This window comes from Neomonachus schauinslandi, chromosome 6, assembly GCF_002201575.2.
Source record: "Neomonachus schauinslandi chromosome 6, ASM220157v2, whole genome shotgun sequence".
Lineage (NCBI taxonomy): Eukaryota > Metazoa > Chordata > Mammalia > Carnivora > Phocidae > Neomonachus > Neomonachus schauinslandi.
The window spans coordinates 121,259,836-121,274,262 of record NC_058408.1 but is presented as its reverse complement, the minus strand read 5'-3'; the positions used below and the strand labels follow the sequence as shown (position 1 = coordinate 121,274,262).

The following is a 14,427-nucleotide window of genomic DNA, read 5'->3' as shown; positions in this document are numbered from 1 at the left end:
AATTCCTACCTTGTAAAATCTTGTTTAGTACCTTCAAAGCAGACAATTAAGTAGCTGGATACTCAGGATTGGGTATGGGGTTGGAACCCTCAGATTATACATACATATGCATGTGATCTTCCTTATAGATGTTTTCCCTGTAGTGTTCCATATTTCAGTAGATGACACCTCTGTCAACCTAAAACCTAATCAGATATCTGGAAATTATCCTTGACGTCTTATTTCTCATTATTTATGTTTAATTTGTCACCAAATCCTGTCAATTTTACCCCCAGAGTATATATTTCTTGAATTCTCTCCACCCTAATTCAAACCACCATGTTTTCTGATCTAGACTACTGCTATATTGTCCTTCTAGTTCTGCCACTGTCTTGTCATCCCACCTACTCTCCCCTTAAGGCATTCTCAATAAAGCGGTGATTGCCTGTTGTTCTTAGGATATTACCAAAATTCGCACAAAGCCCAGGTGCTCTATATGATCTGTCATACAACACTTGTTTCTCACCACACTCCACCTCGCTTTCACACTCCATGCTCACAGCCTTTCAGTATCTAGAAAATGCCAAACTTCTTTCCATTTAGGGACTATGTAGATGCTGCTTCCTCTCTTTCCATCCCCCTCCCCCCACTGCCAGGTTCCAACCTAACTCATCCTCTGGGTCTAAGTTTAAATGTCACTGATCATTTCTTGATTCCATCCCTCACCATGAATTTAAATTAGTACTTCTAATTAGTATCCCCAGCACCCCACTAGCACATGTAAGGTATAAGTAATAAAGAATGAGGAAATGAAAGACTTTGAATGAAGTTTGTTTCAGGACAACTTCAGGGATAGAGAACTAAAGCAGAGTGGAATTGAGATAACTGTTTGTCATTTATTCTTTATTTAGAGCACCTTTGATAGAGAGTACAGGATAAAGTTCTTCTTTTCAACTTCTATGGTGTAAAGCAAATGACATTTTAGCAAACTTAAGAAAACCATGTGGAACTCTGTAATATCTTTGTATCTGGGATCATCTGGAACTAGCTTGATTTTGATGTGATACTTTATAGTCAGACTACCTTAATTTGTCCCAAACTTGAATAGTAATTAATAAATGCTTAATATCTCAGCTGCATTTGAACTGTTGACAAAACTAAAAACAATCTACTTTCTTGATTTCCTTCCTATCTTTGTGGCCTCTCCTCTGCCTCTTGATTACAGGTCCTCCTCAGTCTTACCCTTAGATGCTGGAGTTGCCCAAGGCTCTTACTTAACATCTGTTCTTTCTCTCTGTTCTCCCTGTATGATCCCCCTACTCCTGTAGTGTCAGTTTACAACCATACAAAAAGTAAGTGGGTGGATGGATGGATAATTGGAGAGCTAGATGGCTGAATGAATGGATAGAGAGAAACTGTAAGAAAGACCAATAGCTTGACTTTGAGGACCAGTCTGCTTTGGCAGGTCTGAGCAGAACAAGGTACTTAGGTAACCTGAGTGTCTTGGCCAAAAGTTGAAGATCTTATCACTCCCACCACTACCACTGCATCCCCAAGCTCACTTCCTTGGGAAGGCCTTTGCTGACACCCTTCAGCCCACTCCTCCAGGCAAGGTTAGGTCCCTGTTACACATTCCAGTAGTACCCTGCACTTACTTAGAGATACATAATCAATCACCCTTGGAATAATTTGCTAATTTTCTGTTAAGGAAGGGACTGTGTGACTTATTTAATTCTTTATCTCCAGTTTCTAAGCACAGTGCTTTCTCCACATAGTAGGTGTTCAATAAATGTTAGGTGAGTGAGTGAATCAGTGAAACAACAGTTTCTCAACGTTGAAAGGAACATCAGAGATCAATTCTGGGATCATGATCAAAAAGATATTCTGTGGTTTTGCTTTTCAAAGTATGGTCGTCTGGCATTGTCATCACTTGGGAACTTGTTAGAAATGCACCATCTTAGACCCTTCCCCAATCTCCTGAGTTACAATTGCATTTTAAGTTCTGGGATGATTCATATGCACCATAAAGTTGAGATGTACTGCTCTATATCAGGTACTTGTTCTGCTTTTGCTTCAGCACCTCCAGGGAAGAGGAACTTAACTACCATCCTGAATATTCTTTTACATTTCAGTTAGTTGTAATTGGTAGCAGATGTCTCTTTAATTTAGCCCAAATCTACAATTTCTTCCCTTTGGTTCCAGTTATGTCGTTAGGTCTCCAAAGTAAACCTAACCTCTTTTTTACCTATAGACATTTGGAAACGGGTATTATGTTCCTCATATGACAGAGAAGAATTTGTAACCAGCTTAGCTATATTTTTATTTGCTTTCTGATGAGTAGGAAATTGGAGTGAAGAAACAATAAGCTAAAAACAAAACAAAAAAGAAACAATGACCTAAAGCTGCAGTCCAGGCCCTGGCTTCCTTTACCCTGTGGCTCTGATACCCTCTTCATTGGGCCTGAAAGGGGCCATGTATGCACCAGCTTTGGTTTATGAGATCTCCAGTCCAAGGAAGTTGGAGGAATTGGTACTCTCCATCTGTTATCTGTAATTTTTTTGATTTATTAGCCTTCAAAATCATTTCCCTTGTGGTCTTATTACAGGAGACTCTGTAGAGTGATGATTTTTTAAAATTACGCTAGTAGATTTTTAGTACTTTTTTCTTTTTATCTGACTGGATAACTTGTGGAACTGAAACTTTGTGAAGTAATATTTTGTGTGAATTTTAGTTACTAAGAATTCTCATCTGTATATGAAAAAATATTGTGAAAAATGAGTATTTACAAACTGCTTTCAGATGTTGAACATCTATAGATAAAATATGGTTAAATTGCAACTAATCTATGAGGTTTTTTTTTTTAGCAACGTGAGATTTTTTTTACAGGTGTTCATATTTTTTTTTTTAAGATTTTATTTATTTATTTGAGAGAGAGAGAATGAGAGAGCACATGAGAGGGGGGAGGGTCAGAGGGCAAAGCAGACTCCCTGCTGAGCAGGGAGCCCGATGCGGGACTCGATCCCGGGACTCCAGGATCATGACCTGAGCCGAAGGCAGTCGCTTAACCAACTGAGCCACCCAGGCGCCCCAGGTGTTCATATTTTTTAAGCTGCACGTTGTGCTATGTATTCCAGGCATAAAATACCTCTGCCTAAGAGAACCTAACATTTTAATTAGAGAGGTAAGTCTGAGGAACATGAAAGATTAGAAGACAGTGAGGTGCTTTTCTGTAAGACTATAAAGTAAACTAGACTCTTAGGAAGAATTCTAGTTACAGCTATAACTGTTGCACCATTGCAAAATGATTTTTAACAAAACAATGCTATTTTCTTTTCAGGGCATTCATCCTCAAAGAAATCAGAAAATTCTGTAAACAGTAAGTATCTAGTATTTCTTTAATAAAAATACGTAGATTCAAGTTATTCATAGTTTGGGTTTCCCATCAATTGTGACTTGCTCTGATATATTATTTTTTGGTTTGGTACTATGTAAAAAAATCATAGAAAAAAATACCAAAAGTGTACGATTTCTTTCCCAATTTTGAACATTTTAAACTTTCTTATTTTAAAATAGAAGAGTGTAAAATTTCTTCTTCAGTAAATACAATGGATACACAATTTCACTTTATAGAATATGAAGGACGAAAAGTAGAAGGATGAGGTTGGAATGGGAAAAGAATTGGGGAAGTGGGTTAATATTTAAGTAATGTTGCTTATATTGTATACTGAGTAATCTCTGTTATTTGCTGATCTTGATTGATAAAATGAAATGTGTGGTTTGTATACGAACAATAAAATGTTGGCAACTGGTTATTACTGGTTAGTTTTTTTAATAAGTACTGTGGTTTTCACCAGATTGTATCAAACCAGATTGATTTTATTGGATATTTGCCACAGATTTTATTACTATTTTTTCCCCTGCAACATTCCAAAAAACATTCAAATAACTTATAAATACAATAAAATAAGATTTTAAAAAGTAAAATCAGGATAATGGAAAAATAAGATAGAATAGCAAAGTAAAGCTTGAGGTAAAATTAACACAGACAAATGTTTACTAAAAAGTCCTGCATAGTTACAAAGGTAGATCACACATTTGTCACTGTTCTTCTAAGCAACCAAACCAAAGAGGGAAACCACCAGTAGAATGATTAATTGTACCCATATGATCATATGCAGGGTATTCATCTTTTTCCGGTCAGAGTTCTGAGAGCAGACTCTCCTGTGGGCTCATAAAAGGGGCATCCACCTGTGAGATAACAAACAGTAGCCTTGCATCTCAATAGTAATACAATGTCAAATTTCTTAAAGACCTTGCAGTAGGGTTAGGGCTAATGATAAAGTGTAGTTCAATAGCCTTTCTAATTCATTTTATAATATCTGGACTTATTTTATGAGACTTCTAGGCTTGGAAGTTTGTAAACTTAAGCATTAATTTTTGTTCTGATTTAAAGTAATATACATTTACTGTGGCAAACTCAGGGAAAAAAAATTAGTAATTCCTCTAAATCCCACCATTCAAAGAGAAACATTATTAGCATTTTAATATAATTCTTAAGAAGAATTTCTCAGTAGTCAGTAATCAGAAATTTTGCACTGTGAGAAATAGAAAAAGAGACGTTTTAAGATATTTACTGTTTAAAGATTTAATGGAGAGGGAGGTGTCATTGGAGGCATTCGTCTAGTTTAAGGATACAGCATGTTCCTTATAAATTCTTTTGCTCATACCAATTTTGTTTTCAGCATATTTGAAGTGTCCTAAAGCACTGATACTTTGTTTCTTCCCATGTGAATCCTAATTGATCTGTAGCTCCTTTTCCTAAATTAGGTGAAGTGTAATGACAATTTCTAGAACATAGCCGGAGTCTATCAGTCCCATGCTATCTGGGCTGAAGTTGTGTGTGTGTGTGTGTATATCTTTTTTTTTTTTTTTTAAAGATTTTATTTATTTATTTGAGAGAAAGAATGAGATAGAGAGAGCATGAGAGGGGGGAGGGTCAGAGGGAGAAGCAGACTCCCTGCTGAGCAGGGAGCCTGACGTGGGACTCGATCCCGGGACTCCAGGATCATGACCTGAGCCGAAGGCAGTCGCTTAACCAACTGAGCCACCCAGGCGCCCGTGTGTATATCTTTCATATCACTTGGATAATGTTCGGTTACTCTTTTACCACCATTTAATGTATGGATTATTAAAACTAAATCTATGACGAAAAACCCAGTTTCTGTGGGGAAAAGAATTTTAACTTGGATTTGTTGACTATTTACTCTATCAGCCAAAATGGCAAGTGGTTTACTTGTATTACCTCATTTAGTCTTAATAATGGGCATATAATATCCCATTTTGCAGACAGGAGAACTGAGACCCAGAGAATTTACATAAAATGCCAAAGATCTAGTAGTTGGTTAATAGCAGTGTGTGGATGAAACACAGATTTATAATTCCACAAAGTCTGTGCCCCTTTACCTATATCATCAATAACTGTTCAGTGAATCAAATGTAAGTCTACTCTTTATACCCCAATTTTGGCAGATACATTCTATAAATCTACATTAAATGATTTGATCTGTGTCTCAGTTCTATATGTAAGATAGGTATAAAGAGACTTAACTTTTTTTTATTATCAGAGCCAAATGAGACAATATATATGTATAGCATGTGTCCAACACAAAGTAAGTTCTTGATAACTTGTAACTATTATCATTGTTCCAGAAAGGAAAAAAAAAACCAGACATTAAACAGATTCTGTGTTTTGTTCTCTAGAATTGGTCAAATCAAAAGTTAAGTCTGTAAAAGTTTGGCCCATCCATTTGTAATCATAATTGGAGACTTGCCACTTCTTCAGTAAGCCCAAGTTATTTAGATATCATATAATATCTAGAAAAACCAAGGTGACAGACTGTTTTCATTATTCAAACATATAGGGAAAATTATATGCAGTTTGCATTTTAGAAAGGAACATTGAAAACTTAAAGCAGGTCAAGAATGGAATAACCAAGGCATTGACAGAACTTGAAAATTTGTGTCGTAGGAAGAAGGTAGAAGGAAATACAGGTGTTTAGTTTGGAGAAACTTGTAGGGATGGGAGGGAAGGGATAAGGAGGTAGACATGGAAACTAGATGTTTGTAAGACTGCTTTTGTGTAGGAGACTTATTTTTGATGACTATTTGGCAGAACTAGAGTCTCTGGATAAAAATTGCCCAGAGACAGATTTTTGCCTTAATTTAAGGAAAAACTTGTCACTTAGAACTATCTGAAGAAAAGGATGGCGGAATGGGCTACTTCAGGAAGTAGTGAGGTGTTTAAGCATAGATTGGACAGCCACTTGTCCTGGGAGATGTTGCGGTAAGAGATTTAATCATTGGATAAGGGCTACATTAAAGACCTGCAAGATCCCACACGGAGTCAGTGATGTCCATTCCGATCCCTACTGTCTAATAACTGCTGCGTGGCTTTGACACTGATGCCAGGGCACCCGTTGGTATTGCCTGTTCTGCTTATTGTGATTTCCTTAGCAGTGCCTCCGGCTGGCTGCAGTAGTTACCATAGGAATGGTTTCTCTTCATTGCCGCTCTCAGGGGACTAGGATGCTATAGATTCACAATGTAGTCCAGTCTTCTAGATTTGAATCTCTGACAGTATTTGACTACTTTTTAAGCATATGATCTTTCAAAGAGAGTTATTTTATAATACTCTAAACTGATTCGATCTTTTAGTAAAAGTGGGTTGTCTAGTATCCGAAAACATGTAGGAAAGTTGGCATGTGGGAGGTACTCTTGAAAGGGAACAAGAGGACAGGTGGTTGTAAGGCCTTTTAAAATTAGCTGCCCACTTTCAAGACCTTACAGGTTTTGTTCTTTGACATCATTAACAGGGTAACACTGTCATGTTAACTATTAGGCCTCATTAGTTTTTCCGTGCTTTCTTTAGCTCATGTTAGTGAGTTTTCATAAAAATAAGAGTAGAACACTTTTATTCTCTCTTCTCACACATTCAGTTTGGGACACTGGCAGTTTCAGTGCTGGTTGTGATTGAGTGGGAATCTGGTTCCCAAGTCTTTATAATTTTATCTTTTATTGTCTTTGTATGTAGATCATTATAAATACAACCCTGGGGCGCCTGGGTGGCTCAGTTGGTTAAGTGTCAACTCTCGATTTCAGCTCAGGTCATGATCTTAGGGTTGTGAGATCAAGCCCCGTGTTGGGCTCTGCACTGGGCATGGGACCTGCTTAAGATTCTCTCTCTCCCCCTGTTCCGTCCCCCCGCAAAATACAACCCCTCTCCTTTTTTTTTCCCCCTGCCATTTTTGTTAGTTTTTGTGCCAGAATAGATGCAGTTAGGACCAAAGTTCAGACATGCATATTGATTCAAGGATCAAAGTCTAACGGGTAAAAGGCTAAAAACACTGTGGGCAAATCAATGTTGTTTTATTTTTTGTGTGTGTTTAAGGGACATTCTGTATTGACAGACTGAATTTGTGTCCGTTCTTTTTGAGACTAACTTACTGGAGAGGAACTATTTGCTAATATAATGACTTTATGGCATTTACTTTTATTGCCCTATAATATCTTTTTCAGTATTTGATAATTTTTAGTTCACTAATATAGGGTAATTTTTAAAACACGTCTGTTTTGTTATGTTTTAAAAATAGAAATATCTTTATTGTTTTGACTAATTTTTAAAGGCAATACATGATCATTGTCTAAAATAGAAGAAATTTGGAAATGCTTAAAGTAGAAAGTGAAAGTGTCGCAGGCCACAGGTAATATAATTACTGTTAAGTATGGTTGGTCCTTACAAACTTAACACATATGTAATCATAAATCGGATTATACCATGCATGCTTTCTGTAACTTAAAAAATTTGGAATAGCACAGACATTTTTCCATGGTAATACTATAGACATGCTAAGGTTTTTTTTAACAGCTATATAGTATTAATTTAACCAATCCTTGATCCCTAATTGTGGGGATATAGGTTTTCTTTTGTTGTTGTTGTTGTTATATAATGAACATCTTTGTACATGTATCTCAGGTGCTTATTTATTCTAAGTAAATAATTAAATTCTTAAAAGCAGCATTGCTGGTTAAGGATATGTATATTTTAAACTGATCTTTGTTGCTAGATTTTCCTCAAGAAAAAAGTTTACAGAATTTTTACTCCTCTAACAATGTATGAGTATGCCTATTTCTTTACTGAAATCAGCTTCTTCTGATTAATTTAATCAGCATCAATTTTTAAAAGCATCTGACAATATTTTTTCATGATTTAACTGGTCCTACATACTAGTTCAGTTCTTGAGTTCTTGATCCTAATGTAAATATACTCTACAAAAATCTTAACGTGCATGTCTTTTGTATGCCAACAGAAAGAAGAAACTAAATCAAAGGCAATTATATTGCAAGAGATCATTCCTTTATAAGAGTTAATACTGAAATTGCCACTTTAACTCAGTGTAACTTAGGGGAGTTTCCCATGAGACTCTCTTTGGTCTTTTTGCTGAGACTCTTTGGTATATCTCAACTTACTCATTTATTTTTAAGAAGAATTTATTGGTCTGAAAGAGTGAATTACATTTTTAGAGCCATAAAAGTTGAAACTAAACTGCAGTTAAATCTGAAGTTAATTTAATTGCATTGGTGGGTAGTTCAAAATATGTTTTAAATATAATACATTTTTAAAAATCTCTTTTAAATGAACAGGAAATTCTGATGAAGAAGAAGGTACTTCAGAATCTGAACTTTGGAAGGGCCCCCTACCAGAAACAGATGAAAAATCGCAGTGAGTCCTGATATTACTAGATAGTGCATACCCTTTGCATCAGTAGAGAAGCCACAGCCATTCTTGATAACAATTAATGAAAAAGCTTATCATCATGAATGTCTGTTTAATGCCAAGGACTGCCTAGCCTGGTAAGATCAGAGTTTATTCCCAGTCATTTTTGTGGCCATAAACGGCTAACTCATTCAGCTTCCACTCAGTGAGTAAATCTTTCTTCAGCTCACCTTGACAAGTGACCTTCTGGTCTTTGCTTAGAATCCTTCAGAGAAGGGCTGTTTACTGGTTCCAGAGCAGCCTATTCTTGATATTCTGATTATCATAAACATGTACAGGGAACCTGTTGAGGCTGTCTATGTACGGGTAAAAGTTTGCTTGCCAACAACTACCTTAACCCCGCAAAGACAGATAATTCAGTGTGCACATTGTTATCTGCCTTGGGTTGGAAGAGCTGTCTGGATGTGAGCTGGAATTTTATCAACTCTTGTCATATACTGGGATGTTCAGCACTTGAGCTTTATATGTTAAAAGAGGATAAAATAAATACCTACTGCATAGAGTTTATTGTGAAGAGTTAATGAAATAAAGAATGTAAAGCACTTGGTACAATACCTACAAATATAAGTGCTCAATAAATTTTAGTCCCATTTTGTTAGTCTTTAGGCAAATTGGTTCATAATATTGAATCAACCCTAATTCATTAATTTAGCCTGATTATGAAACATCTTGCTAATTATGGTATGTTCTCAGTGTAATGGAATTCAGGTGTGTTGGAAAGATTTTTTTTTGTGGATATTTTAAAAAGATTATTTGAGAGAGGTAAAGAGAGAGAGGGAGCAAGTGCAGGGTTGGGAAGGAGCAGAGGGAGAGGAAGAGGAAGAAAGAATCCTCAAGCCGACTCTCCACTGAGCACGGAGCCCGATGCAGGGCTCGATCCCACGACCCTGAGATCACGACCTGAGCCAAAATCAAGAGTCAGATGCTTCACTGACTGAGCCACCCAGGCGCCCCTGGATGATTCTTAATGTAGATTCTTTTTTTTTTTAATTTTTATTATGTTATGTTAGTCACCATACAATACATCATTAGTTTTTGATGTGGTGATCCACGATCCATTGTTTTCATATAACACCCAGTGCTCCATGCAGTACGTGCCCTCCTTGATACCCATCACCGGGCTAACCAATCCCCCCTCTCCCCTCTCCCTCTAAAAACCTGTTTGTTTCTCAGAGTCCATAGTCTCTCATGGTTCATCTCTCCCTCCAATTCCCGCCCCCCCCCGCGTTTTTCCCTTCCTTCTCCTAATGTCCTCCATGCTATTCCTTATGTTCCACAAATAAGTGAAACCATATGATAATTGACTTTCTCTGCTCGACTTATTTCACTTAGCATAATCTCCTCCAGTCCCATCCATGTTGATGTAAAAGTTGGGTATTCATCCTTTCTGATGGCTGAGTAATATTCCATTGTATATATGGACCACATCTTCTTTATCCATTCATCTGTTGAAGGGCATCTCGGCTCTTTCCACAGTTTGGCTATTGCGGACATTACTGCTACGAACATTGGGGTGCATATGGCCCTTCTTTGCACTACATCTGTGTCTTTGGGGTAAATACGCAGGAGTGCAATTGCTGGGTCATAGGGTAGCTCTATTTTTAAATTTTTGCGGAACCTCCACACTGTTTTCCAAAGTGGCTGTACCAACTTGCATTCCCACCAACAGTGTAAGAGGGTTCCCCTTTCTCCACAACCTCTCCAACATTTGTTGTTTCTTTCCCTGTCCATTTTTGCCATTCTAACTGATATAAGGTGGTATCTCAATGTGGTTTTGATTTGGATTTCCCTGATGGCTAATGATGATGAACATTTTTTCATGTGTCTGTTAGCCATTTGTATGTCTTCTTCGGAGAAGTGTCTTTTCATATCTTCTGCCCACTTTTTGACTTGATTATTTGTTTTTTGGGTATTGAGTTTGAGAAGTTCTTTATAGATCTTGGATACCAGCCCTTTATCTGTAGTGTCATTTGCAAGTATCTTCTCCCATTCTGTGGGCTGCCTCTTTGTTTTGTTGACTGTTTCCTTTGCTGTGCAGAAGCTTTTTATCTTGGTGAAGTCCCAAAAGTTCATTTCTGCTTTTGTTTCACTAGCTTTTGGAGATGTATCTTGAAAGAAGTTGCTGTGGGCGATGTCCAAGAGGTTACTGCCTATGTTCTCCTCTAGGATTTTGATGGATTCCTATCTCACATTGAGGTCTTTCATCCACTTTGAGTTTATCTTTGTGTAGGGTGTTAGAGAATGGTCGAGTTTCATTCTTCTGCATATGGCTGTCCAATTTTCCCAGCACCATTTATTGAAGAGACTGTCTTTTTTCCATTGCATGTTTTTTCCTGCTTTGTCAAAGATTATTTGACCATAGAGTTGAGGGTCCATATCTGGGTTCTCTCTTCTGTTCCATTGGTCTATATGTCTGTTTTTGTGCCAGTACCATGCTGTCTTGGTGATCACAGCTTTGTAATATAGCTTGAAATTGGGCAACGTGATGCCCCCCGCTTTGTTTTTCTTTTTCAACATTTCCTTGGTGATTCGGGGTCTTTTCTGATTCCATACAAATTTTAGGATTGTTTGTTCCAGCACTTTGAAAAATGTCATTGGAATTTTGATCGGGATGGCATTGAAGGTATAGATTGCTCTGGGTAGCATAGACATTTTAACAGTGTTTATTCTCCCGATCCATGAGCATGGAATATTTTTCCATCTTTTTGTGTGGAAAGAGGTTTTTTAAACAAGATCACTTTTTTTCTGCAACCTTTTTTTTTTTCCAGCCAAGTAAAGAATTCTTAGAAGTGTGGTCATTATAGATCAGATTATAAAAAAGTTATTACTGTAAATAAAGTATTGCTATCCTAGTTAAACTATGGACTAAACTTTTAATGGTATAACTTCCCATTGAAGAGCTTTATAGCTGAAATTGACAGAATAGGTCTTAGGATCAGCTCACCATTTTAGGCAGTGAAGATACTTGAGTAAATCCTTCTAAGAAGACTCTTATCAGGGGCGCCTGGGTGGCTCAGTCATTAAGCGACTGCCTTCAGCTCAGGTCATGATCCCAGGGTCCTGGAATCGAGTCCCACATCAGGCTCCCTGCTTGGCGGGAGGCCTGCTTCTCCCTCTCCCACTCCCCCTGCTTGTGTTCCTGCTCTCGCTGTCTCTCTCTCTGTCGAATAAATAAATAAAATCTTTAAAAAAAAAAGAAGACTCTTATCATCCAGAACTTTTTGTGACCTTATAAATACTTGACATTGATCAAGTGTGGAACATCTAAGCCTACACAGAGATTCAGTTAATTTCTTGTATTTAAGTTCTTACTACAGTTTTAAAAATTTTACTGCATTTCGCTGTCATGCTGGGGGAAAAGGGACAACAGCATGGGGAATACCAAATTGCAGATAATTTTTAAATCAACTTTATCTGATTCTGTAGTTTTGTTTTTTTTTTAATTTGAACATGGGTATAATGGCTTTGTGCATTCACAGTTATTTAAAACCAAGTAATGGAGTCCCATTGTGAATTTCTGATCTAAAAGAACTTTTTCTGAAGAGACTGGTAGACTGGATTTGACTTTTCCGCTTAATTCCCTGTCCCAGAGGAAGAAAAGCAACTGTGTGTGTGTGTGTGTGTGTATTTAATCCTCACAGCACCTGTGTAAGGAAATACAATGTTCTCCTTTGTACAGACAAGGAGACTGAGCCCAGAGAAATTAAGTAACCTGCTCATATAAGCTAATAAGTGACAGAGCTAGAACTTAAACACTGTCTGACTTGAAACCCTGTGGTATTTTTCTTTATCAGTCTGGTTCCTAGTGCTAATATTTATTTAGTACTTGACAGTTTTCATAGTATTTTAACACATTATAATACAATTTAGTATCTTCTTTCAGTCTTTGATTCATTGTTTTAGACATGATATTTACTGCTACAAATATATATTTACTATTCCCAGAGCAATAAAGACCTACAGCCTAAACAGATTTTCCCCATTTCTAGGAGTAGAACTTGTATTTTTCCTGAAAATAGTTTTCTTTTTCATTCATTTCTTGATCAGACTATAATTTGAAATGAGAATGAACAGAGAAGTTATAAAGTCAACCAGAAAAGTAGAGAAGCAGTAACATGTCACAAAGCATGTACTTTAAAGTAAAATCTTAGGTAATAAATACATTTAGGGAGAGGTGGCAACATATAAAACACTTTAAATTTAATCAATTTGGATATAGTTGTGATTATTCCAAAAGCTAAGAATTATTTGATGGCTGAATCATGAAAAATATCAATATATAGAAAAATTAGCAAATTATATTGAGTTAAAATATTTTATTTTCATTAATCACATATAATTGTCACCTAATTTTTTTTCTGTAATTGTTGATTTTAATCAATATATATACCTTTTCTTTTAAATAGAGAAGAAGAATTTGATGACTATTTTCAAGATTTATTTCTGTGAGATGGAAGAGAGAAGCCCACATTCCTTAATGTGAAAGTACACTTTGAAACTCTTCACAAAAATTTTATCTACAAGTTGCAGCTTGAGTGGTTTATCTTCAGAAATAAAAATCCAGCTACTCTCAAGATGTCAGCTGCTTTGGAAGTTTTTCAGTTCTATTGGAGACATGCTTCCCCATCCCTTTATATCTTTTCAGTTGCTTGTCGACGACTGCTCCATCTGTAGCTGCTGGAGGATGAAGCTAGTACACTGTACAGAGAGTCCATTGTGCCTGTATTTTGTAGGGGTTTTTGCTGTTGTTTTTACTCATTCATATTTATCTTCCCTTGCTTCAGTTAGTTTAAGTTATTAGAATTATTGGTGTCTCACAAAAATTATAAAATAGACTCATTATGTCTTTACCTTTCCTTTGATACACTGGCACCCCTCTTTTTAAGCACCTACTTTCCCATTACCACCTCTTGCGAGCTGCCTTTTTTTTCCCCTTTGCTTACCTTTCTCTTCCTTCTCACCTATCCTACTTAAGGGACTTTGTTATAATCAAATTTGACTTCCCAGTGTGTGAGAAGTTTATTACAAAGTAAATTAATACCATGGAGCAGCGGGGCACGGCAAATGAGGTCCCAGAAGTCTGAAACAGTAGATTAGGTTCACGAAAGTTGACTCTCCAACAGAGAGATTCTATAATAAGACAATTTAACTGAATAATAGTATGTGCTAGATCTTATCTCAGATACAGTCACACAAATATGGATATACTTATGTGCCAGGATATATTATAAAATGTAACTTTTACTGCATTTTGCTGTCATGCTGGGGGAAAAGGGACAACAGCATGGGGAATACCAAATTGCTGATAATTCTTAAATCAACTTTATCTGATTCTGTAGTTGTTTTTTTTTAATTTGATCATGGGTATAATGGCTTTGTGCATTCAGTTATTTAAAACCAAATAATGGAGTCCCATTGTGAATTTCTGATCTAAAAGAACTTTTTCTGAAGAGACTGGTAGACTGGATTTGACTTTCCCGCTTGGTTCCCTGTCCCAGAAGGAAGAAAAGCAACTGTGTGTGTATGTGTGTGTATATATCATACTTTGCTGATCATACCCCTCAGAGTCAATGGATGTGCTTTAGGAGATCTAAGCACTCCTAAAATCTGTGTGT

At 36.7% G+C, this 14,427-nt stretch overlaps 1 protein-coding gene across 1 annotated transcript in view; it reads left to right on the top strand.

Annotated features, from left to right (window-relative positions):
- Positions 1 to 14,082, top strand: part of LOC110589264 (protein FRA10AC1) — a 42,171-nt gene extending 28,089 nt beyond the window's left edge. Inside the window, exons 12-14 of the mRNA XM_021699779.2 lie at positions 3,317 to 3,355; positions 8,680 to 8,758; positions 13,219 to 14,082. Coding sequence (XP_021555454.1) covers positions 3,317 to 3,355; positions 8,680 to 8,758; positions 13,219 to 13,261 — 161 coding nt within the window. The 3' untranslated portion in view covers positions 13,262 to 14,082. The remainder of the gene's footprint in view (positions 1 to 3,316; positions 3,356 to 8,679; positions 8,759 to 13,218) is intronic.
- The last annotated feature ends 345 nt before the right edge of the window (positions 14,083 to 14,427 follow it).